This window comes from Bacillus rossius, chromosome 10, assembly GCF_032445375.1.
Source record: "Bacillus rossius redtenbacheri isolate Brsri chromosome 10, Brsri_v3, whole genome shotgun sequence".
Classification (NCBI taxonomy): domain Eukaryota; kingdom Metazoa; phylum Arthropoda; class Insecta; order Phasmatodea; family Bacillidae; genus Bacillus; species Bacillus rossius.
The window spans coordinates 54,798,050-54,822,894 of NC_086337.1; the positions used below are offsets into that span (position 1 = coordinate 54,798,050).

A 24,845-nucleotide genomic window follows, 5' to 3' on the forward strand; every position below is an offset into this window, starting at 1 on the left:
TGATATTGCAGCGAATCCATAGCAATAACATCCGAATAGCGACCGACGCACCTGCACATTGTCCTGTAAAGACGATGCAAAGTGAGCTTAAAATCTAACTTCTTAAAGATTATTTTTTAAAGAACTGCTCAGAAATTCTGATAAATGTGCAGATAGGTAGTTGTTTGGGGATCACGACCCAGAGTTAAATCGGAAATTTGAAACGCCAGATGCAGGCCCGGAACACAGACACGCGCCGTGATTGGCTGGCTAACCGTTGAGCGGCCGTCCAAACGCGATGAACCCCCCCCCCCCCCCCCCCCCCTTCTACAAGGTAACTGAAACCACGAGTGTTTGTAATAGATAGAGACCTGAAAAATTCGCGGGTTCATTTCGTGTTATGCTAAAATTCAAATTATACCTTAGTGCTGCTTCTGTCATTGGTTCACTGTTAATCTGGAGGACTGAGGGCCAATTAGAGACCCTCACTCATAGAAGTGTCGAATCACAGGCCACCCAGTCGAGACGACTCACAAGTCAACAGCCAATGAACAGTTGGCATTTGCCCGAGTGTGTAGAGGATAATGGAGTCAATCCTGGAGGTCATTGAACGCGCGAATTTTTCCGGTCTCTAGTACTAATAGAGTACCGGGCTAGGGAGGGACCTAGGCGCCTGCACGCCTGGTCGTGCTGGGATTGGCCAGCCACGGCAGTGACTGCCCTCACTCTCAACTCTAGGCTGTAACTGGATAGGTTAGAATAAGCACTGTATAAGCATAATACACCTATAGCCTTAAGAAAAAAAATGAAAAAAATGAAAAACTAAAATAATGCCATAAAACAAAATAAAAATAATAGAACTAAGTATTATTTATAGAATATGTCATTTGCTTCCGCCCTGCATAGGTGGGATGTTTATTTTATTTTAACATATTTATTGTGTTATTCACTTTTACTTCCTTAGTTTTAGGTGCTGACTGGCAGCGGAGTGAGTGATCAGTGTAGCCACTCACCACCAGGGGCGTTTGTGTCCCTGGTCAATAAATCCATCCCCGGATAAGATACAAAAGCGGACCACGAGTCCAAGTGCCCAACACCCCCCCGATGGTAGACTCTTTTCTACTCTGTCCAACACTTCATCCTCTGTCTCCTGTATTCTCCTACACGTAATGCATGCCAATTTGCACCCCGCATGAATGTGCCCAGGATTTTACCTGTGTCTGTGCAGGTTTTACCTGGGCCCAACCTATCTCTAGTTATAGTCTAGATTTAAGAGTGAGGGGAGTTAGTCATGGCGCCAATCGCTGCCATGGCTGGCGAATCCCCTCCTAGCACACGATGCATGCGACCATCTCCCTGCATGGCTAATCCCAGCATGACTAGGCGTATAGGCTTCGGCCTGAGACGCACCTAGGTCCCTCCCCTAACCCGGACCCCTCCAAAATACACTTAGTTTTAGTTAGGTTAGAAAAAAAATTGGTTGTCTGTAAAGTCGGTTTACGGACGACAGTTTAACGTGACAACGCCATAACAAAACATTGATGAAATGATTGCATACTTTATGAATAAAATTGAATCATTTTTATTTTAATAATAAAAGAATAAATACTTGAAATTATACTAGTAATCAGATTTTTAAAATGCAAGAATAATTAACCTTTATTGCCGAAATTGTTGTTGTAATAAGCAATGAAAACCACATTAACTTTTCACTTCACTTTATAAACAGTCGACGAAACAGTTCACGTGTAGATGACTTGTAATTAATTTTAAAAACTGGTGTTTAGCTATAAAGTTTAAATATAATTATGAACAAGTTTTCATATAAATAAACTGTAATCAAATATCTAACATAACCTATTATTACTGCACTCGCCGACAGATGCTACTTTTTTTAATAATAAAAGAATAAATAATTCGAATTATACTAGTAATCAGATTCATTTTCTTACGTACATTTGACATATAAATTATTTCATATTACAAATTTATGAACAAAGTTTTAAGTTTTCACTTCTGTCGGTGCGGCGCAAACGTACAATGAGCGTAACGGGACACAGCGTAACGGAACAATGTGCGTAATGGGACACTTTTTTCGTGCGTGCAGCCGGCGTTCATCGATTTATCAGACGTTGTGACGTCAAGGGTTGTAACAGGACAGGTTGTGCCCGAGCAGACCGCCTCACGCCTCGCCGCGGACTGCCGGGCAACCATCCTCGCGCGGCGCCGAACAAGCCGAGAGTCCAGGAATGCTTTTAACTCGCCATTCTCTCGCGACGTAAACAGGGAAGCCTTCTGTTCACAGACGAGAGAGCCAAACTCCCGATCGTGCATCTTCGGATTTTTTTTTTGTTTCATTGTAAAAGGTTAGGTTAGCTACATTATAAATACTTTAAATCATCGTGGACGGTTGATTTGGTTAGTATAGCTACATTAAAGATACTGTGAAATCATGTAAACGGTTTCCTAGCCCTGGATAGCTACATATAAAAAAGTTATTTGCTAAGCAACCATAAAATGATTTTACAGTATTTTTTTAATGTAGCTATACTTACCTAATGTAACCAACCATCCACAATGTTTTAAAAGTATTTATAATGTAGCTAACCTTTCCTAATCGACAGCAAAATTTAATGCCACACCGGTTTATACAATGAGATAGAACGTGGGAGGGGGGGGGGGGGAAGCGAGCATGAACTTCGGGGAACTTCGGGTGTGGCTCTCTCGTCTGTCAAATGAAGGCTTCCCATGTAAACATGCTGATGGTTCTACTCTTTCACTGATAGTTTTACTGGGATGCATGTAGTGCCAATGCAGTGCTCGCTCAAAGCCACACCCACACACACGTACATACAACTAGCGAGGTGTTGACCTATCGGGCAGCACAACAGTTCGGTATTGTACTTAGTAGTAAGCTCTAAAAACGTTATATTATAACCTACTAGTGATGCAAGACGAGCAAATATAACGACAATAAAATTTAAAATGAAATAAATTTAGTAAACACAAAATAAACAAACATGTGCTCGGCTGCCATGCGCGTTAGAAGGTATGAGAATGTACAAGAATGTGTGCAAGTATGCGAGTATACAAGTATGTAAGTGAGCAGTATGCAAGTGCGCTATAGTGGAAACGTGCTTGAGTCCCCCTCCACACCTCCATTACGCTCCGATGATGTCATGCTCTCGACCTACCCTACCGGCTCTGAAGAAATTTCACTTAAAAAAAATCAGTTATATATAATTATGGCCAGAATACTATAAGATTTGGTCGATTTTCATTTTATAAAATGGTAATTTTGAGGAATACTTGTCCTGAAAAACGCCGTTAAACGTTAAAAATATTTTTACTTAACGTAACCAACGGTCGGTCCAATTAACGACATTTTAAATTTAGCTAACCTAACCAAACACGTGATCACACCATTTCACAAAAAAAAAAAAAAAAATGAAAGCTAACATAACCTAAAAACAATGTTCACGCGATTTAACTTTGTTCATTACATCATAAAAAATAATTAAGCATGGGAGAGTCATTTAATAATACGTACATAGTCAGTGAATAAAACATGCACACAGACGCACTTTATTATTCTACCTTTCGCGTCGTGTCATTACTTATTGCTAAAAGGAAATATACGATTCACAAAGTCTTAACAACACGCCCGAATAATTTACCTTCGAGTTAACTAGGGCTTTTTTTGAACCGTATAACGTCTGCCTGCGCAGTAATGTGAGCGCCGCCATGCACGAGTCCCTACTGTTCTTGCAAACAGCTTGCCTCAATAGAGCCATTGACCTTACTACAGGACCTGTTACTTGATGTAAGTTTTTGGACATAAAATAAATAAATAAAAATAAAAATACTCAAAAAAAGATACAAAAAACACATTGCACAAATCTTTTAAAGATAACAGGACCTGTTACGTCAAGTAACATAACAAAGATACTTGCTGCAATTTTCAAGTTACGTCAAGTAACATAACAAAGATACTTGTTGCAATTTTCAAATATTTATCTTGTTTTTTAATGGCTTAAGTCCGCGCATTTATTTTTTCAACTAATTTTTTTCCCCAAGCTACACGAAGGTGTTGAAAAAAACATTGTGAATTGTAGGCATCCCCATTGCTAACAGTAACCTCCATAGAGTCCATACAACTGCATGGTGCAATGACCAGGCGTGTGACTGCTCTCATTGGCCCTTCAGCCCTGCCTACCCCTGCTCCGATATCCACCCCCGACTCTCCAGCTATTTCATTCTGCACCAAAGTGCACTACTCGCCCTTGGTACACTCTACCACGTCATGCTCTGAGCTGTTCGTGACTCAGAGTGAATGGCGCTGGCGGCAGAGGGACGCTTTAGTCGGGCCTCCACCACAGTTAACCAGACTCCCGGGTCACTGCCACACAATGCAACACTTTAGACATGTGACTTACACTGAGGTTAATGACTTTAACTTTCTAGCTTACACCATCATGGTACTAAGCATGCAGGCTCAATCAACCCAACCCAATAAAATTTAAGAACAATTAAAATCTCATTTTGTCTACCACCCAACGCCGCATAAAAATCTGCTTGTTAGGCTCTGATTGGTTCTCTGTAATATAACCAAATTGAGTTAGCCGAAATTTTAATTTAGGGCATCATAAAAAACCATTTGTTGTATGATATCTTACTAAAGATTACTTATCGGTATGATGGGGGTAAAAATGGATCCATAATCCATATACCTGATTTCTTGGACGCGATAAATAAGGTTCATAGAGTGCACTCCACAACTACAGTCACTCAGTTGCAACAGCCGAGAGCCGGCCCCAAATTGACTTTCTCGCAGATATCAGGTAGCAGTGAAGGACTATGATAGCGGCATGCAAAGCTTACACGAGGAGTAGAGGTGGACATGATGGACTCGAGATGACGGCATGCAAGGGCTTACCTGGGGAGTCCAGGTGGAGGTGACGGACGGCACAGCGCGGCTCTGGCTCTTGGAGCGCGCCCTCCACATCTTCTTGGAGACGATGCGGCTGCCATGGTGCACCACGCTCGACGACGACTTGGACTTCTGCATGGCGCCGGCTGTGACAGGAGAAGAGGGCTGTGAGGCGGAGTCGTGGTGTCGGCCGTGCAGCAGGTGCGACAGGAAGGACTGGCCTGAGGACAGGATGCCCGGGGAGTGGTGCTTGCCATGCGGGGATGGCGGTGACAGGAGAGCCTCGTCGTGCGTGGAGCTGTCGAAGCTGCTGCGGCAGCTGTCCCTCCTGGACCGAGATTCCTCCTCCGAGAATACCGACATATCGTCCAACTTCAGCTCCTTCAGGGCCGCTACCCACGTGGCGTCGGTTTGGCAACCCTTGCTCAACCCGTCGTCCTCGCCAGGACCCGTCAGTTCGCCCTTCGGCTTGATGTTCCTGAGGTTCCTATCGTAGTTGACACGCTTGAACCTGTCCACCTTGTCGGCGTCCACACTCTTCTTTCGCGCCATCTTCAGGTAGCGCTTGATCGTGTCGCTTACCGACGGAGACACATCGTCGTGGTCCACGCTGCTTCGCCTCCGCGTCACCACCGGCGGCGGCTTCAGCTCGTGCTCGTCTCTCTCTTCCTTCTGCTCTGCTGCCTTGTCCTGTTCCTTCTTGAGGAAGTCTTCGATGGCAGTCACTTGTTCTTGTGGGACGGCTGGGGTCTGCACCAGCTTGCTGGCCCGGCGAGCCCCTTCTTCCTGCTCCACTTCTATGATCGGCGGCTTGGAGTAGAGAGGGAGATCACCTGGTCTTTTAGCCATTGTTTTACCGACAGATTCCCAGCCCTTCGTCTGGTATTTGTTATAGTCATATTTACTTCCTTCATTTTGGAACCCGTACATTTTTTCCGTTGATGATTTCCATTTATGGCTATCCTCCTCTTGTTCACCTAACTGACCACTTCTGCATTTGAAATTTCGCGCCTTGCGCAAATCAAAATAAAGTTTCTCTAAAACTCTTCTGTCAGTGAGAATATCACTTATTACTTTATCTCGACTACCCGACTTACTGTAATAGCGTCTCAAAGTTTCGATGAGGAGCTTTTGAAGATGATCTCCTTCAAAATTCACATTCCCACTTGCAGTCTGAGGTAATCTACGGTAAGTTGAACTGGGGAAATTCTGTGGCCCTGATGCTGCTGAACGTAATGGAGCCATTCTTGTTTGTTTCTCCGAGTAAAAGCCACCTGAATGGTGGGTAAAACCACTTTGAGGTTGGTTTTCCCTCTGAAACCTACTTCTATCTTTTAAACTCACATACTCTTCACTTCCTTCTGTACTGGTTTTTCCTGCAATATTACTTCTTAGATTAACTTTCTCGATGTCAAAGCTATAATCTTCATTTTTTGTTTTCTGTGACATGCTTCTTAGATTGATCCTCTCACGAATATCTTCACATTCATTAGTAAGCGTTCCTCTGTTTTTCAAGCGTATATCATCTTTTGTACATACATCTTGCACAGGATGTTTATAGGCGTGGCCACTATCACTCGTTATCTGCCTCGTAAAGTCACTAGTAGGGGTCTGGTAAGCATATAGGGAATCTTCTTCATTCGCAGTGTCTGGAGTTGCACTATTACTCTGCGACAAATACCTTTTGAGCTGGTACAAGAGCTTAGAATAATCAATAGTCTTCTGCTCTTCCTCACTTGTTTCCAGATAAGCATCGTCCTGCTCTCTGCTCAGCAGACACAGTAGTGTGTCCATTAGTTCCCTCTCTTCATCTTCTGATGGAATGTCTTCTTGTAGCGTTGCTACGCATTCCGGCACATCGGGAAGAAGTCGCTTCTGGTCTGACGACGGTTTAAGCATCCTATGCCTCGAAACAGAATCTTCACCTGTCCGTACACTTGCAGGAGCCGAGTCCAGAAATTGCTGCCGAAGTTTTTTAATGTCAAATCTTCCCCCACTTTTCGTTTCAACATCGAAGAGAGCTGTGTTCTGTTCGGCCTCATCAGCCGAGGATGCCTTCTCTCTACAACTACCCCATTTTTTCCTGTCTCTGTGTTTCTTTCTATGCACTCTAAAGTTCAGCGCTCCAGGGTAAGAGCTTTTACGCCACAGAAGAAACCTCTTCTCTTTTTGACAAACTTCTTGGAAATAAGCTTCTAATTTTGGAATGTCTTCCACACGATTTTGGGCACCTTCTGGAATCAGCCGTCTCCCAGCATCGGTCATGTACCGCCACGTCTTCCTTGTCAACAACCACCTTTCTCGAGTTGGTTTCTTCCGTTTCTGATCCTTCGCTTGTTCTTTCGCGGAACTCGTACCTTCGCTTTTCTGCCTAGCCATCTCTTCTTCGGTATCACTGAAAATTTCCGGATTTAACGCTGCGTGCTTTCTGGTAACCTTTTTGCACTTCCTTAGTTTCTTCTCCATTTTAAATACTTTCCGTTGACGAGAGGCCAGGGGAGGTAAGGATTAAAAATGGTTTGGAAGGAGTAAGAGGGAAAAGTAATGCTATCATAGCCAAAACAATACACCGTGTCTTAGCATCTAATATTGTTCATAAATTGTATTTAATTTGCAATAGTGAACCACTGTCGAATCGTAAACATGTTATGGGGATTCATAGTACGTCACACTCAGGAACACTACAAGACACACTAAGCACTGGGTCGGTTGTTAGCCGCGGGGCAGGTTGTTGTGCGTGCAGACCGAGGGCGCAGCTCCGGGGATAGCGCGAGGGAACTTGTCCGCGAGGGGCACAACACAGGGCCGAGGTTATGAATGTGCTTGGCACTCTCGGCGGCGCAGCCTCGCAGGCAGGGTGCCACGAGGCGGCACTCAAATAGTTCACTCATTTCCCGAAATATCTGCGGAGGACAAGCGGGCCGGCCAGGTAGGCGCTAGGCGGAACCACGGCGACCTGCCCGACTTGCTAGAGGTCCTGCGAGTGGGGGCGGCGTCCTCTGGAGGCGGGGAACCCCGACGACACGGGTGGCTGTCACAGCGAGCGCGCGGCTGCCGGCGGCGGGGAGACAACCCGGAGGCGGTGGGGGTGGCGTCCTCTGGAGGCGGAGGACCACGAGCGCGCGGCTGCCGGCGGCGGGGGCGGCTCTGGAGGCGGGGAACTCAGACGACACGGGTGGCTGTCAGAGCGAGCGCGCGGCTGCCGGTGGCAGGGACGCCACCTGGAGGCGGCGGGGGCGGCGCCCTCTGGAGGCGGAGGACCGCGAAGACGCGGGTGGCTCTCAGAGCGGGCGCGCGCAGACTGCCGTCTCGCGGCGCGGGCAAAAATACCCGCGCGCCGACCGCGCAGTTTGGCACGAATCGCCGCCCCCCGCCGCCGGGGGCTGTTGTAACCGCAGCGGGCCGCCCCACGCCGCCGCCACACTCCGACCCGAGCACGAAGGAGTGCTCCAGTCATTGGAAGTGTCAGCTCCAGAAATAAAATGCTATTTAATGATGAAAATGTTTTTTTTGCTAACTTTAAGGCCTTAGTTTTATTTTCCATTATACAGTCAAATTGTTTAACAAACCCAACACTTGAAAATAAACATTAATTGAAGGAGGTTAACAGAAAAATTAAAAAAATTAAAATTAAAAAAATACTTCATAAGTTAGTTAAAAATTATAAATAATAGGTATTGTTGTAAGTGTTTACACGTCTCAACCAGACAACCCCGGGCTCTAGGCTGACGGCAGTCATCACACGTGTCAAGCACTGAGCAGACGTCTACAGAACTGCTGTATTGCTTGTCGTGAAGGCCTCATAACAAACGGCCAAAGTACCGAGGAAAGTGCCTCACTGAATGTAGATTCATGTAGCTACACACAACAACAACAACAACATCAGTTCCACTGGAGATGGAGACTGCAAACGAAGGAAAAAAAAAAAGCTTTTTATTATTGCCCAAAAAATCTCGGTAAGATTTTTCCTGGACTACTAATAATTTCCTAGAGTCAAATCAGCTACAGTGCAGGCAGGTCTACTTGATGTAATCCTCCTCTACTTTCAGTCTTACTGGATGTAATGCTTCCATAACTTCTTCAAACTGACACAAAGGACTACTCGAAGTAGTCCTCCCACATTTCCTCCCAAACGACCCAAAGAGTAACTCGATATAATCTTCCCACATTTCCTATTAGGCCTAAATGACACACAGATCTACTGAATGCAATCCCTGTCACTTCCTCCCAAATAACACAAAGAGCAGAAGCTCTCCTCATACATTTATTCCCATAGACACAAGGAGTACTCGATGTAATATTCCCACACGTCATGCCAGATTTAATCCCTGTTACTTCCTCCAAAACGACACAGATATCTACTCAATGTACCCAATCCTCCCACACTGCGTAATACCAAATTATACACAGATATACTAGATGTCATTCTTGTCACTTCCTCCCAAAGACACAGAGAGCTACTCAATGTAATCCTCCCACACTTCATAATACCAAATTATACACAGATATACTAGATGTCATTCTTGTCACTTCCTCCCAAACGACACAGACAGCTAGCTACTCAATGTAATCCTTCCGCACATTATACTACTTGTCTGACAAAACAGCAATATGTCCTCCCTCATTTCATCTCATATGTTTGACATAGATATGACACTTAATTCTCCAGTGTCGATAATGGCGAATGTGCATTGAATTGCGCGTTTATGATGGTATATCTGCATCAAATTTTGTGATGATGGTGGTGAATATTCGTCGTATTGTGCGTCGATGATTGTGAATATGCATCAAATTGTGCATCTATGATGGGGAATGTGAGCCGAATTGTACGTCGATTATTGTGAGTGTGCATCGAATTGTGTGTTGATGATGATGCATGTGCACCAATTGAGGATCAATTATGGTGTATTTGCATTAAAAATCGAGCATCGATGATGGCAAATGTGCGTCAAATTGTGCGCCAATGATGGTGAATGTGTCATAATTTGCAACGATTGTGTGCTATGCCTTCTGTTATACCCATGGATGGGCATGGAAGTTTGTATAGCAGAAAAACTGCAGCTGTTTATTTTAAAAAATTATTTAACATGGTAAATTAAACCAATTTTTTCTTCTATCCTACGGTTTTCAAAAAAAAATTGGTTTAGCGTTAGAAACAATTACAGAGCAATTTTGAAATTAACGAGATTGAATTTTAATTGGTAGGTTAGTTTTAATATATAGTTATAGAAAATTTAATGAAGATAAGGGAAATTGGGTTTGCTTTAATGTAGTTTATTGATGATATTTATAATATTACATTAATGAGACAGTTCATCCAGATAATTCACAGTATTAATGGTGCTAATTTCATTGCCATAGTAAAAAAATGCTACCGATTCACATATTTTACTTGATTACTATCTTATTTTACTACTTACTTTGAGAAATTGTACCTTAACATTTTTTTAACCTAGAGAGACAAAGGAACATGCATAGTTCGCATAATAAACTTATTCTAAAGTGAAGGAAATCCATCTCGCATTTTCATTTATGCTAACAGGTATGGGTTTATATGAAGTGTTAGTGTCTTCATTAAAAATTTATGAGCATTAGTTTTCTAATTAATGTATTATTTTAATTAGAGTATTTTTATATTTGTTTAAACTACTTACTTGTGAACATATAATTCAATTTCTGTAAAAAATAAATAAATTTACCTAGTATTTTATAATAAAACCAATGGACTAAGTTGTGAATTTAATAATATTGTAGCAATAGGATAAACTAAATATATTATTTTCGCTTGAAGCACAATATGTATATTCTAGTAATATTTCATTTAAAATGTAAAAAAAAAAAAGGTTTTGTAGTGATGAGGTAATGAACCACATTGAAAACATAAAAAATTAACACTCACGCACTTTAAGCACGCTTTGCCATTACGCTACGGAGACTCAAACAGTGTTGAGGTGGAAAATAACGGTTATACACGTGGTAGGTAATGCATTTTTATTACGTATTTTAAAACTTTATATAATTTCTTTCTACGACTATTTTAGTTTACAAAATATATTCCAGGGTAGATTTTCTATCATAAAGTTTCAATTGACATACCTTTACGTTTGTTGCGTTTCAAAAGGGACTATATACGGGTTTACAATTCCAAACGCATGGGCTGCACGTGGGTCCGCCATCTTGTTGACTTCGGCTCGTGGGTATAGCCAAGGAGTATAGAAGTAGAGAGAGATTTCACTCCCAGGTTGAACCTCTTTCCTTATTTTTTTCTCGGATAACCGCCACTATGTAATGTAATAGTACCAACAACCAGCGTGAAATAAACCATGCGAAAATGTATTTTTAATACGTATTTTATTAATGCAAAATGTTAAATTATGGTTTTAAAATAGTTTTCGAACGGGTTTTTATTTATTAAATATAGGTATACAAAAATTGAATTCAATAATTCAAATAATTATACCTTAGTGCTGCTTCTGTAATTGGTCCACTGTTAATCTGGAGGACTGAGGGCCAATTAGAGACCCTCACTCATTGAAGTGTCGAATCACAGGCCACCCAGTCGAGACGACTCACAAGTCAGCAGCCAATGAACAGTTGGCATTTGCCCGAGTGTGTAGAGGATATTGGAGTCTATCCTGGAGGACATTGAACCCGCGAATTTTTCCGGTCTCTATCTATCCATCAAATTAATAACTTATTCTGAAGTCCAACAAATACACATAACCTAACAACCCTTTCAGGATCATTAGGGAAACTAAAATTTTTCACATCGTTTCTAGGCTTAATATTTTCACAGTGCGGCACCCAACATCTTCTTCCAAAAGTTTTCTTCTTAACTTTTTCCATCTCAAATTTTTAAATAACTCAAAGTAATACCAAATTGCATTCGTTTCAGATTCAAACTATAACAGTTTTAAATTTGTAAACGAACAGTGACACCAACACCTACATTCAAAATATCAAAGAAATAATGTATTTAGCATGAATGATTTTAAACAAGTAAACCAAAGTAAATTTCGAAAATAAAATCAGAATCCTTCATCAAAGTCAAAATTATTCAACATAAAATTATAAAATTATGCAGTTTAAAATAGCTTTCTCACGTTGGCACAAGTCTTTTCCACAGTCTTCAATATGCCATCGTAGGCCCTATCTGGTGACTATCCCCTGGGTAAAGCAGAAGAAACAGCACACGGAGCAGACGGACTCGCTGATTGGTTGACTGGGCGAGCCCAGCGCTCGATCGGCTGGCGGGAGTACAGCGAACTAGCTCCCTGCAAGACCACGCGGCGAACGCTGACACGAAATTATTCCTCAGTCCCTGAAGAGAGCATTTTTACGGTTACGGGTTACCTCTACCCACACTATTAGGACAAGACAATCTTTCTAAACATTTATAGCGATATTTTATATCCTTTGAGAAAGAACATTTTTTTAATATCTCACATTTAGTTTCCGTAGGTTATTGTTACGCCTGTACATTATAATTTTTTTTCAGGTATACTTCTTTACGCGCGTTATGGAAAAAAAAGATGAGAGAATTTTATGATGCGCGCGCACCATGCAACTAAATTTTCACAGGAAGATGGCGGACCAGAGTGCATGAACATGAACACATATAGGTATAGTCACTTTCATAAAAATTAGAGGACATACCAAACGTATTGGTGTGCAAGATGATACTTTATGATAGTTAAATTACCCTGCAATATATTTGGTAATTTAAAAGAGTCATAATAAAGAGTAATTTCAAGTTAAGAAAACCTAAGGATGATGGTATTACAACAATTGTAAGGCATATTCATTGGTTATAGTGAGTGGCAAATAAAATGAAGGAACCTGCTTCAAAACTCGACAGTGAAAATATTTACTTTTTTTTAAATTACAGATTACTGGATTATACAAAATGTTCTTTAAGCAAATACATTTGATATGTTTATCGTGTTACGTATTCCCGGCATACGTACATTGATGACGCGAGCGCAGCGCCTAACCGCGCGCTGGATGCAACCTGTTCGACACCAGTTGTAGCGCGCTGCGCGGAAAGCATCGCAGCCGCTCGGAAATGCTCGGCGAACTTCGTTGGGCGGGCTTTGTACCGGACATCGGGTGTGCGGCGTGTTCTGGTCATGTAGGCCCAGAACAATCTCCGATGTTTTTTACCTCGAGTTCCAGAGTATATAAGGCCCTGGGAGAGAGACAGCTCCGAGACGACACCCGAGGCGGGGAGCTGCTGCCCGCGACTGCTAAACCGTCAGAAATCTCGCCTGCCTGCCGTCACGCTGCCCGAGCGACTTCGAACCACTTGGTCAGACACTTCTACGTAAAACTGTTTGCCCAGCTAAGAGCAACAGCGCTAAGACAGCGATACCAGTTGGATCAATACTTATAAATTCAGAAGAGGGGCTAGCGTTGACAGCGGCATGGTTTGGAGTTGACGGTGTTTGAGCTTAAAACCACTCAGAAGAGACATTTACTCCCGGATTCAACAGTCAGAACTACGTGTTTTTCAGTTTTAAATAAACTAACACGTAATTGGAGATGCAAGAAGAATTATGAACATTGAGGACTTTAAACGTTGATGAACTTAGCAGTCACTCCCTCGCTTGGTTTAGTGAAGTATAATAATTATGTTCCTAAGAATTAATATCATACTTAAGAGCGTTAACGTAAATGATAAGAGTTTTAGATTTGTGTGTTTGAAATTCATATAACGTTCTTCAACGAACTGCACATATCCTTATTCTTGTACTATATTTCGTTAACGTGCATCAATGTTCTGCCTTCAGCATTAAAGTATGGTTTATTGTTGCTTCGTGTATTTTGTTGTAAATTCACGTAATTTGAACTAACAGTGTAACCCGACGCATTGCCGCGGGTGTTATGTATTAGTTGAGTAGCCCCAAGCGCAGTGTTTTGTTAAGGCGCTTTCACTTAAGTAAGGGCTGTCCTAATCATTTTTGTATTTTCTGTTCACAGAGACTTTCCAGCTGTGTAACAAGTGAAAGCTCTGGAAACAAAAGTGATTTGTTTATATCTTGAAGTTAACATTTGTTTGTGATGAAGGGTATGTGTATTTGAAGATTAAAAACGTTAATATCTAACACGTAGCACACCTCTGTCTACCATATCACCCCTTGTTCCTCTTGCGTTTGACACGAGAGGTTACAATCGTATTGCTATAATATTATTAAATACATAGCTCAGTCGATTTGATTGTTTATATCATAATAGGTAATCCTATATCCTCTGTTTTTTCCTTAAAGTAATATTAAATTAACTACGTTTGTTAGTAAATTAATTTCTATGAATTCGCATATGTAATAAAAATAAAACTTTATTGTAACCAGTACAACTGTTTACAGTTATATATTATTATTTTTATTATGATTGTAATATTAATTGTATATTCCATGAGGGAATATTATGTATTTAATTGTTTTGATTGTAAAGAGGACAACCAAGGTATAACAGATATAACACATCTTATTGCCATAGACAACACACTTTCAACTTCAGGGTCTTCTAAGAATTATTCCTTGGAAACTTTATTCATTTGGTCTTAGTTCGATTCTTTTACACTCCAACATCCACGTTTTTATTTCACTATGCAGCTTATTCTGTTTGCTGATATCGATAGCTCCTTGGTTGCTAGGGACGGCCAGTAAATAGCTATTAGTAGGAAGAAGGGAGACGCCATCGCCATCTTGCGGAGAGAAGACGTTTCTCGGGCTGGGGCGAACCAAATCCTTGGTTGCCGCCCGAGAAATAGAAGATTTCGCGTCATCCGCGATCGTGTCCTGCTTAGCATTCTCCTCTCTACGAGTTGAGAGAATTGTATCTGGATTAAATAAATCCTAGATAGGGAGTATCGGCGACTTCGAGTGCCAACTTCCGCGTCGGTCCCGTTTTCGTCTCGCAGTGTTTCCAGACATCTGAGGGCAGCGCCAGCTGAGATTCGACCACGAAGATTGGTGAGACCAATCCAGAATTCAACCAGACTTTCCAGGACGAGAGGGATGTCGAGTCTTCAGCTGATACCCGGCGACCTCAGCACCTCTGTAGTTCGCTAATTACAGCTTACAGCATCCAGTGTTCCAGTGTAGCAGCAGACCACCTGGAGGTCCTGTGAAGAGAGCCTCAAGCCTCCGACAACGTATAGCTAGACCCGGCATGGTTAACAATGTGTTCCAGTGACGTCATTTGCATCCAATTACCGACACCTAGATTTGATACCTTGGTTGTTCTCAATTAATCTCATTTTAAACGTAACTTCACACCAATATTTAAGAACCATTAAAATCATATGTTTTTTAATTATTATTATTTCATTTATATGCAAATTTCCACTATTCACGTAACACCACTAAATTTATTTTTTATAATTACTCTCCATACAGTAACCCAGGGCAGTGACGTGCTAGCTGGACTATCAGTCTGGGCAGACCATCCAGCAGTAGCGGTCCTGGTATTTGCTGCAACGAGGGTAGGCGCCAAGAACCCCGTGAGAACACATCAATACAATAGCAAGGAGGTTTATTACAGTGGCTACCACAAGCTAGGAGTAGCAGCATAAACAGAGATTACTTTCATTATAATAGTACAAATATCCTTTAATAATTAATAATTTATAATCATCTCACGTGTGGGGAATTTATATAGTATAAACTTTTTTATGAATTTTAAAAAGGTGGGCTATATTTTAGTAAATTTCCTTGTCATTAATAGGTCCAAGCTGGGGTTTAGTATTTTTTTCATGTCTTTTTTAAATTTTTATCGGAGACATTTAATTATATATTTATCCTTTCGCTCTTCAAATCGAATGATTCAATAGTCGACGTAGTTCCGGTAGCGAATTCTAGCGGAGAGTGCGGAACTACGTGTGAGATGGGTTCGGAAATTTAGTTATTGATACTGAATACTGGTCCATATAATTGAAAACAATTATTTATTTGGAATATTATTAATAGAATATGTGTTAATAAACTTTTTCAAGCGTATTTGCAAATATATTTACGTAAGTGCTGTTTTTTTCACATATGTCTAATTTATTTAAAGTATAAAATATAACTTTTAAAAAAATCTATCATATTTATTTATTTCCGTTAATAATTAAAATAATATCGATTATTTTACCTAATTAAATAATTATTTTATACACATATTTATATTAATATTGAATACCGAGTATTTAATTAAATATTTTTGTTACTGTAAATTTAAAAAGAGTTTTCAATGTCTAAAATCAAAAAAGAAGTATAACCTCTAGCGCGTTTACATTAGTGCACACATTAAAAAAAATGGAACAGAAATATTTATGAAAAATTACAAATATTTGTAAATTTGTACATTTTAATGCAAATAATTGTATAACTACAGTAGAATAATAAATTTTTTTTTCTGGTGCAAAATATTTCTTATTGGACTATGGCTTAGTGGCTTACTCAGGTGTGGCTTACTAGTCGTAAGGATTCGGCCATGTTCGGATGGGTCCGTCACTCGTTGCCTATGATCGGGACCCCGGCGGCCATTTTGGATGACGTAACGTCCGCCATTTTGTTTTACCACCATTTAAAAATCTGTAATTAGCATTGGTTCACGCGTCAAGACTTATCGCAAGAGATGCGAATGGTGGGGCAGAATGCGCCGCGTGGTTATTCCACCCGCCTCACAGCAGTGTCGTGAAGGAGAGGAGTATCCAGGCGCTGGCCCTATACTTATCTCTATTCACTGGCGGCTAAATTCTTCGAAGAAGGCATCGAAAAGCTTTTGTTTCAATATGACAAATGCCTCGAACGTTTTAATGGTTAGTAGAAAAAAATATGTAATGTAATGTTTGTGTTATGTCGTGCTGTCCGATGTTCTGAATGAATGTGGACGGGTGTTGTGCTGCCTTACTGAAAAAAAAAATTGTCTGTATATTGAATAACTAATTGGCGTTGTTGATGGTGTGTCTGCAAGTTCGTGTAGCTGTATGTTAGTTACTGCTTCGAGGGCTGTTCCTTTTCAAATACTCAACAATATCTCTGTCACTCTCACCGCTCGCGTTTAAAATTTACATATAAAATCCAAGCAAACATGTATAAAAGTTATAGTTAAAATAATCTCTTAGTTAAAGTAATAAACATATTTGAATTAATGAGTGCAAATAAAAGTAAATTTATCAATTAAATGGTAGATTTCATTTCACTCCTTTGTATCCGTACAAAATAGTGATACTTCAATAAAACGATTCAATTTTATTCATTAAAGTATGCAATCATTTCATCAATGTTTTGTTATGACGCTGTCACGTTAAACTATCGTCCGTAAACTGACTTTACAGACAACCAAATTTTTTTTTATTTCAACCGTTTCGGCGATAACTCATTGTACAGGGGTTAGTTGGTTTAACAGAGCCATATGTAAATGCTATTTATTAGTGTGTTTAGACATTTATTTTTAGTTCGTTCCTTTAAAGCCTATTTTTAGTGTGTGCGTCGCTTAGTGGCTAAGTAGGCCTACTTAAAACCTGCCCGCCTAGAAGTAAATGGTACCATAAAATGATAGGAGAGGCGCAAGTTCTAAAATACCAAAATAGTGTGCAGGTGTGCCAATATTTACGCGGTTAATGCGGGTGAATAATCGTGTACAAATTATATATTGTTTATATGTATATATTTAAAAATCCTCCTTACTCTGCTCCAAATTTTTTTTGTATCCGCCCCTGAATTCCTTCATTGTGATCTTTGAGGGATTCGTGTAGCTATCTTTAAGAACCATTGAAACAATATTATCTTACTTTAGACAGAAAATTGCTTTTTACACAATTTTATGTTTATCTGGTACTGTCAAATGATTAACTAAAACGTAAAAATAAATAAATTAAAACTACCTGAATATAGAGTATGACAAATTAGTAAACATTAACAACTGACTGCCTTAAAAACATATATTTTTTTAATACATCACACTGTGTTGGCCTCGAAAGAATTCGAATATATTTCTCACTGAATGCAGACTTGAAATCAAAGAATCCTTTGGCTAAGGTGAAGTCGGTAAAATACACGTTCTTACTATTCGGAAACAGCACCACGTTTTTTCTAGGCAGACACGTATGAAGGGCCTACTAGAGCAACTTTCCCCTTCCCTTCTTATTTGTACAAATATTAATTGAATATCTAAAAAAAAAAAAAAAAATATATATATATATATATATATATCCTTGAAACATTTAAAGCATACGAGTGAAATAGTATGAGTGGACTTTTATTTCGCTAACTAAACAAATTATTTCATTCGCACTCTTTAATATAAAAGTAAAATAAATAAGCGTTGGCAATTGTTTCGCAGGTACACAGAATAAGCTCTGAAGGAAATGTATATTTACATATTCAGAATGTTATCACATTCATATATATACTCTGACTTTCCCAGCTCTTTTACAACCCAGTGTGAGCCACAGTGTTGACTCAACATGTGTGTGTACCGTGACAATTTCTCATGTGAAACAAACGCCCGTTGTGTACAGCGCACACACATCAACGCGGCAGTGCGTGTAGTTCGCAGACTACACGCTGGCGCACCCGTGGCGTTGTGTAGGTCGTGGCAAGTTGCAAATAGCTGCGACATTAGTCACGCCGCGCCGGCAGCGCTACCACTTGAAACATGAGCCGCGCCTGTTGCCGCAGTGTATTTCTAGTGCGCCGTCCTTCAGCGAGCCCCGCCGCAAGCAGTTGCCGCGCGCGCCACCAGGGTCGCTGCTCGCCGCTTCCTGCTTGTGCTGCCATCTGTCGTTTCTCCGGACAACTGCTTCCGCGCGACAATCATCGCGTCCGCGCCAGAAACGTGCGCCCACGCAGCAGTGTTGCCAAAACAACACAAATAAACAATTTCGCTCTATATTACCCTAATACTCGCAAGGAACACTGAAAAGCACGCCGAAATTAAAACAATTCGTTTAAATACTTAAACAACAGCTTAAAAAACGTGACGAAGCAAATTGATCATTCAGGAATTTAACAGATTTTAAAACAAAATTGGATACAAACACAATTATTTGAGTACTCCATGAAGAAACATCGCCAAACCTTTATATTTAGTTTACTTTCACCCTCAATATAAATTCTCGCATTTTTCTGGTACAAACATAGGCCTACATTACTAACCGTTAATGACAATGATGAATGATTTTAGGTGGAATTGTAGTTCAGCTGTCTTGTTTAGAAAAAGAATAGCAAACATTCTTCTACTAAAGAGCAAAGCTCGTTCAAGCAGTCAACCTCGGGATTCTTGTGCAGTTCACACGGTATAGATCACGGTTATATAGAAAGGTCTGGCAACTTACCTTCATTCTAGGTTAACTTAGTGAAGCTCGCTTCGATCTGCGAACTAAAGGCGCTAGTTCTAGTAGTTAAGCCCATTATTAAGATCGTGTTAAATGGAAATTTCGAATATACGTGGGCTTATTTTTTTAAACTCAGGTTAGGTACAGTTTATAATTTTTAATTTATTTGAGAACTTTATAGGGGTTAAATGTATAGCAATAACATAACTTTGACTCAATTGTCAGTTTATAGTTGAGTGTTGAGAATGTGCACACACGCGCGGTCTCAGGATTTCTGCATACAGCATGTCAACCAACACATTTACAGCATTGTCTTCATGTTCTGAATCGGCTTCAAAAATTGGGTTTATATTTCTCCAAGGCAAAATATATATAAGAAATTGTGAAATCTACAATTTACTCATAACTATTACTTTTTCAACATAACATAACAATACATTGCTGAAACATTTATCATATTAAAACATGTATAAATATAAATTTTCTCAACATAACCTAAAATCCATTCCTGAAACTTTTATCCTATTAACACACGTATAAAGGGACTATCACAAAAAAAAAAGCCACATCTTCCATGTATTCTTAAACTTTTTGAAGTTTAACAAGCAAATTAGTAAACTTTAGGCCATGAAACATTAACAAATATATGTGATATTTATTTTTAAACACTTTTGAACTGAAATTTTGATCCCTGACCGTCAGCCTGAAACGGCGGAACACTCGGTTCAACGTTTAGTTCAAAATGATCTTCGATCACCGCTTAAAATACGATCGTGCAACGGAAAAATGTCACGAACCAGGTTCAAATCAGTATTTGAACTAGGTTTTACGTATGAACCACAATGGAGAAACCGGCCATAAGCGGGCGAGGCACGGTAAGGCAAAGTATAGGAAGTTGCCAGACCTCTCTATATGACCGTGGTATAGACGATGCCATGAGCGCAATATTTCTTACTAACCAGTCAATGAAATTGCAGCAGTCAAACATTCGCACTGATCTAGTTCATGCCTGGTATTTCCCGCAAGTGTCAAATAAAGTGACGTTAATGTAAATTAAATTTCATATTTTGGGGAAATGTAAATTACAGGAACCATATAATGAAAAATGGAAATAAAGAAAAAGTGGAAAAATCCTTATATATGTAATTTTTTTTAATGTTCCGAAAATTGTCGAGAGAGCAGGTGCAATGTAAATTATGGAACATTTTACGAGTACTTTTTTTCTTCAGAAATTTACATTTATGTTAAACTATTTTAGTATTTAAGATATCTGGTTAGAAATAAAATCCTTGTATTATATATATTTGTAGCTTTCATATTTGAATTATGATGAGTAGTTAAACATTTCAAATGATCAAAGAAAGCGGGAATGACGTAGTTATGGCGTCGTGCGGGGAAAAAGTCTGTCGCTTCTCTAATCGCGCGCAAGTAGGACCACGCGTGGAAGTGCCAAGAGCAACAATGGCTGGCGCTGGCGCTAGCAGCAAATAGCACGGCAGTGTTCTAGACACGGACTCGAGACAAAGATAGCGGGTGGATGAGCCACGTGAATCAGTTTTAAACTGACTGCCCCAGTGCTCTTGACACAAAGCCATCGTGAGAAGAAAACAAAGGCCCGGGGCAAACGATTTTGTTTGGCCCCGCCTTAATTACTCAATGAAGACATCTTTTTAACCCATACTGTTGATTACAAAAATTAAGACTGTGTTCTGAAAACGTGACATGTGATTATAGAATTAAGTACTTGTGAGGTTTTCTGTAATCTCTAATACACAATAGATTTGTGAGTTTCGTCCAATCAGATTAAGCCCGAGCATAAAAAAAAAGTGCGTGTACTTACGTGCGCGCTTTAAAAGTTACTATACGTACCTACTTGGCGTGAAAAATAACTTACTCTAATTTTGCAGGCAAATAATCAATAGCAAAAATATTGACAAAATGACTGGAGTGATATTATAAATACAGCTGATAAAATAGCAATTCAATCAAATTATAAATTTCAATAAATAGTACTCAATAATAAGAAAAAACGTGTATAAAATTAATTATTTAATATAGTAAAATGCCCGTGATTAATTTTCATTAATAATGATAAATAAAAATATGGTGTCTTTTTATTCTAATTTATTAATATTAATTAGTTATTTAATAATAATGTATTATGCAAATAAATTATAAATACGGAAACATAACCTCACTTATAAAATACAATTAAAAATACACTTGAACAAGTTTATAAACACAATTTATGGCCCCTATATTCACAATAAATAAATGTTTTTAGCTATATGGACCAGTATAATATCAATCATCATGTTAATTCTTGTTGCATGCTGCGCACGCATCGTGAAAATTTACTCTCAAAAATCTTTTCATAACGCGTCTCACTATTTGTATCATTAATATACACAATAAATACAAGTGCCATGCCTGGAATTGATATGTCATTAAAACAATTTTTTTGTTGATCTAATTCTTCTCCCTCTTAAAGAAACAGTTTCATGATTTAACAACCAATAGGAAAACAGGGCATACTTTTAATGGTTCATAGGGAATGCCAAAAAAAGTAGTTTTTTTTTAATGAACATATGTCCAGAAAAGCAATCCTGCAAATTAGCGAGCAATTTTTTTTTTTTAAATTTCCCGCGCTTTATGCACCACAGTGACTGAGAGCACACGCGATCGCAGCGCCGTGACGTTTAAATGCTCAACTGCAAAGAAGGGAGGCAGCGTACATGCTTGTCGTTGGCAATGACATTTTTGATACCACTCACTGACTGATACACACTTAATATTTTATGTTCAAAGCAATTTTTTTTTAAAATGTTTTAAATGTTTGTTTAAATGTAACATGTTGGACTGATAATGCTACAGTCACTAAAACGATACAAACCTAAAAAAATATATTTTTGCAAAACTCCGTTCCCCCGGAGAAACCCCCGGAATGGCCACCGCATGGGGAGCCCAAGAAAAGAAACGGGCTCCCCATTTGGAAGCCACCTGGAAGGTTTTTTTCTGTTCCACCCACCGTTTCTTTGGTAGCCTGACTTGTTACAAGGGATTGTATTCCTACCAGAGAAAATGCCACCATTCTCTCTGGGCAATCCGCCTTGGAGGAGCCGGGGCGCGAACCCGGGTCCTACAAGTCACAAGGCAGGCGCTCTACCCCAGAACCAGAGTGGTAGAGCGGATACTCAGTCTTCTTAAAGCTGACATGATGTTATTCCACGAGTTTACTGTAGTTTCTTGTGTCATTAACACGTGCAGAAACATCTAACCTCGGTAACGAACAAATTTGTGTGTTAATGTGTTGTTCGTACAGCATGAATTATGTAATTTCATAACAGTGAAATATAATTTGTGTAACTATTCTGGCAATTTTTCAGTTGATTTTAAACAAACTTACAGTCCCGCTATATAGACTAGTAAAAAAAAATATGTAAAGAGCTTGTACTGTCGATGGTAAAGTTATTTTGAAATAAATGTTAGATATTAAAAGAGTGTGTTTAGTTAAGATATGTGTGTGCTTAGAAGCATGCAGTTATTGCATAACATTTTAATTATTTGGTTTTAAAGCCACATAAAAGTTAATCTTGTTAAATCACTTTTGGCTTTTTTTGTTTTGTTTTACCGTGATTAATATACGCAGCTAATACTGGAAAGCTATTCAAACAACTGTTTGCAAAAAGGCATTTTCAAAGTCTTAAATTAAGTACTAAACAAATGATAGTGTTGGAGATGTCAAATTAAAAGATACATTTCATACTGACATCGCCGGAATTTTAGGTAATGATAGTACTAACCTTAAATCGATCAATTTCTGAAGACTAAGAATTTAGATAACACTAGTTTTGTGAGATTTGCTTACTTATTGAGTAATATTCACATTATTTGAATACAACTATATTTTATTGAAACTTACAGTACTCCTGAGTACCGAAGACTTGGTAATAGCTTAGCTCAGGGTTAAGCAGGAGCATCAATGTTTTATTTCATACTATGAAACCCTTAGGGCCGGTTGCACCAATAACTGTTCAGATCCAAGATCGTAAGATCTTTGTTTCAGTGTGATCTCAAGTCGAATCTGAGATCCAGTGTATATGTGTTGCACCAAAGTGAACTTACGAGTTCAGACATTCGATCTCACGATCTAAGTTTAGGTTGGTAAAGATCGATTGTAAAACGAAAGCAAGTTTTCTATTGGCTACTGAATTCCGTCTAGTCACAGAGAATTTACTTTAGTATGTTTGAAGTTCATGCTGTAAATGTTGGCGTCGTGATATTTACATACGAATATATTTGTTTATTGATTACAAACTTGTGGTCGGTTGTGAGTTGACTAAGGTACACGCGGGTACACGTGACGATGGAAAAGAAAATTTCAGTACCTACCTAAAAAAGTTTTTTCTCTGAAAAAGAAAAAAATCATCCTTGTCGATTTGTTGCAAGAAAGACGATATTTTAGAGTGTAAGAGAACTGATGGCGTGTTTTGTAAGCAGAAGGAAGAATCTTGGCAAGAATTGGCATCATTTTTTAAAAAACATTATGATGACAATTACCGTACTTCGGGCATACCTAAAAATATATCGGCCAAAATTTCCTGTAAACTATTGTAGCCCATCAAAATATCAACTGTAAACAAACCAGTATCTATCCGAACACGACTACAAAACACAACAAACCAACGAAAAATACACAAGATCTCGGATCCAAATGCTCTGAACCATCAATTTCGGTGGTTCAAACAGAGGTTCACCTCAATCCTATGTCAGAAGGTGAACTCGAATGGTGCAATACGTTTGTGTGTCGATCCTGGTTCATTACCTCGTATGATCTCGGATCGACCAGCGAACTTCAATGGTGCAACCGGCCCTTAGAAACTTAATTAAATCATAGGCATTATGGTAAATATGTAGAGTAGCGGTATTTGCGAAAAAAATGCTAAAAATCTGAAATTACTTTTATTATATGCTCTTTCACTTCCTCTAACCGGTGGAGATAAGAAATTCCAAATACTTTAGGAGATATCGAATTTTTTAATTTTGAACATGTAGAGTAGCGGTATTTGCAAAAAAAAAAAAAAAGAGCTAAAAATCTGAAATTACTTTTATTATATGCTCTTTCACTTCCTCTTTTCATTAACACCGGCGGAGATAAGAAATTCCAAATACTTTAGGAGATATCGAATTTTTTAATTTTGCAATACTATACCTGTGTAATCATTCGACCGGCGGAATATTTGTTATTTTGCCGTGTGTTCGTGAATGCGTAATTAATTACAATTGTCGATTAGGTCAGGTCAGTTAAATTATTAATACTTTCAAACTAAGCGGACATTAAAAATAATGTGAATTAATTTTAATGGCTGTTTAGTTTTAAAATATTTATAATGTAACTGACCTGACCAAACAAACCGGGACAAGGATGAACAGAAGGAACTAAAATGGTCGATTAGGTCAGGTCAGTTACATTATAAATACTTTCAAACTAAGCTGACATTAAAAATAATGTGAATTAATTGAAATGGTTGTTTAGTTGTGAAGTATTTATAATGTAACTGACCTGACCAAACAAACCGGGACAAAGAAAGAACAGTAGGAACTCACGTA

General features: G+C 39.2%; 1 protein-coding gene across 1 annotated transcript in view; it reads right to left on the minus strand.

The window, feature by feature from the left end:
• Positions 1–24,845, minus strand: part of LOC134536175 (rho GTPase-activating protein 6-like) — a 139,064-nt gene that overhangs the window by 105,884 nt on the left and 8,335 nt on the right. The window contains exon 2 of the mRNA XM_063375813.1: positions 4,916–5,055. Coding sequence (XP_063231883.1) covers positions 4,916–5,055 — 140 coding nt within the window. The remainder of the gene's footprint in view (positions 1–4,915; positions 5,056–24,845) is intronic.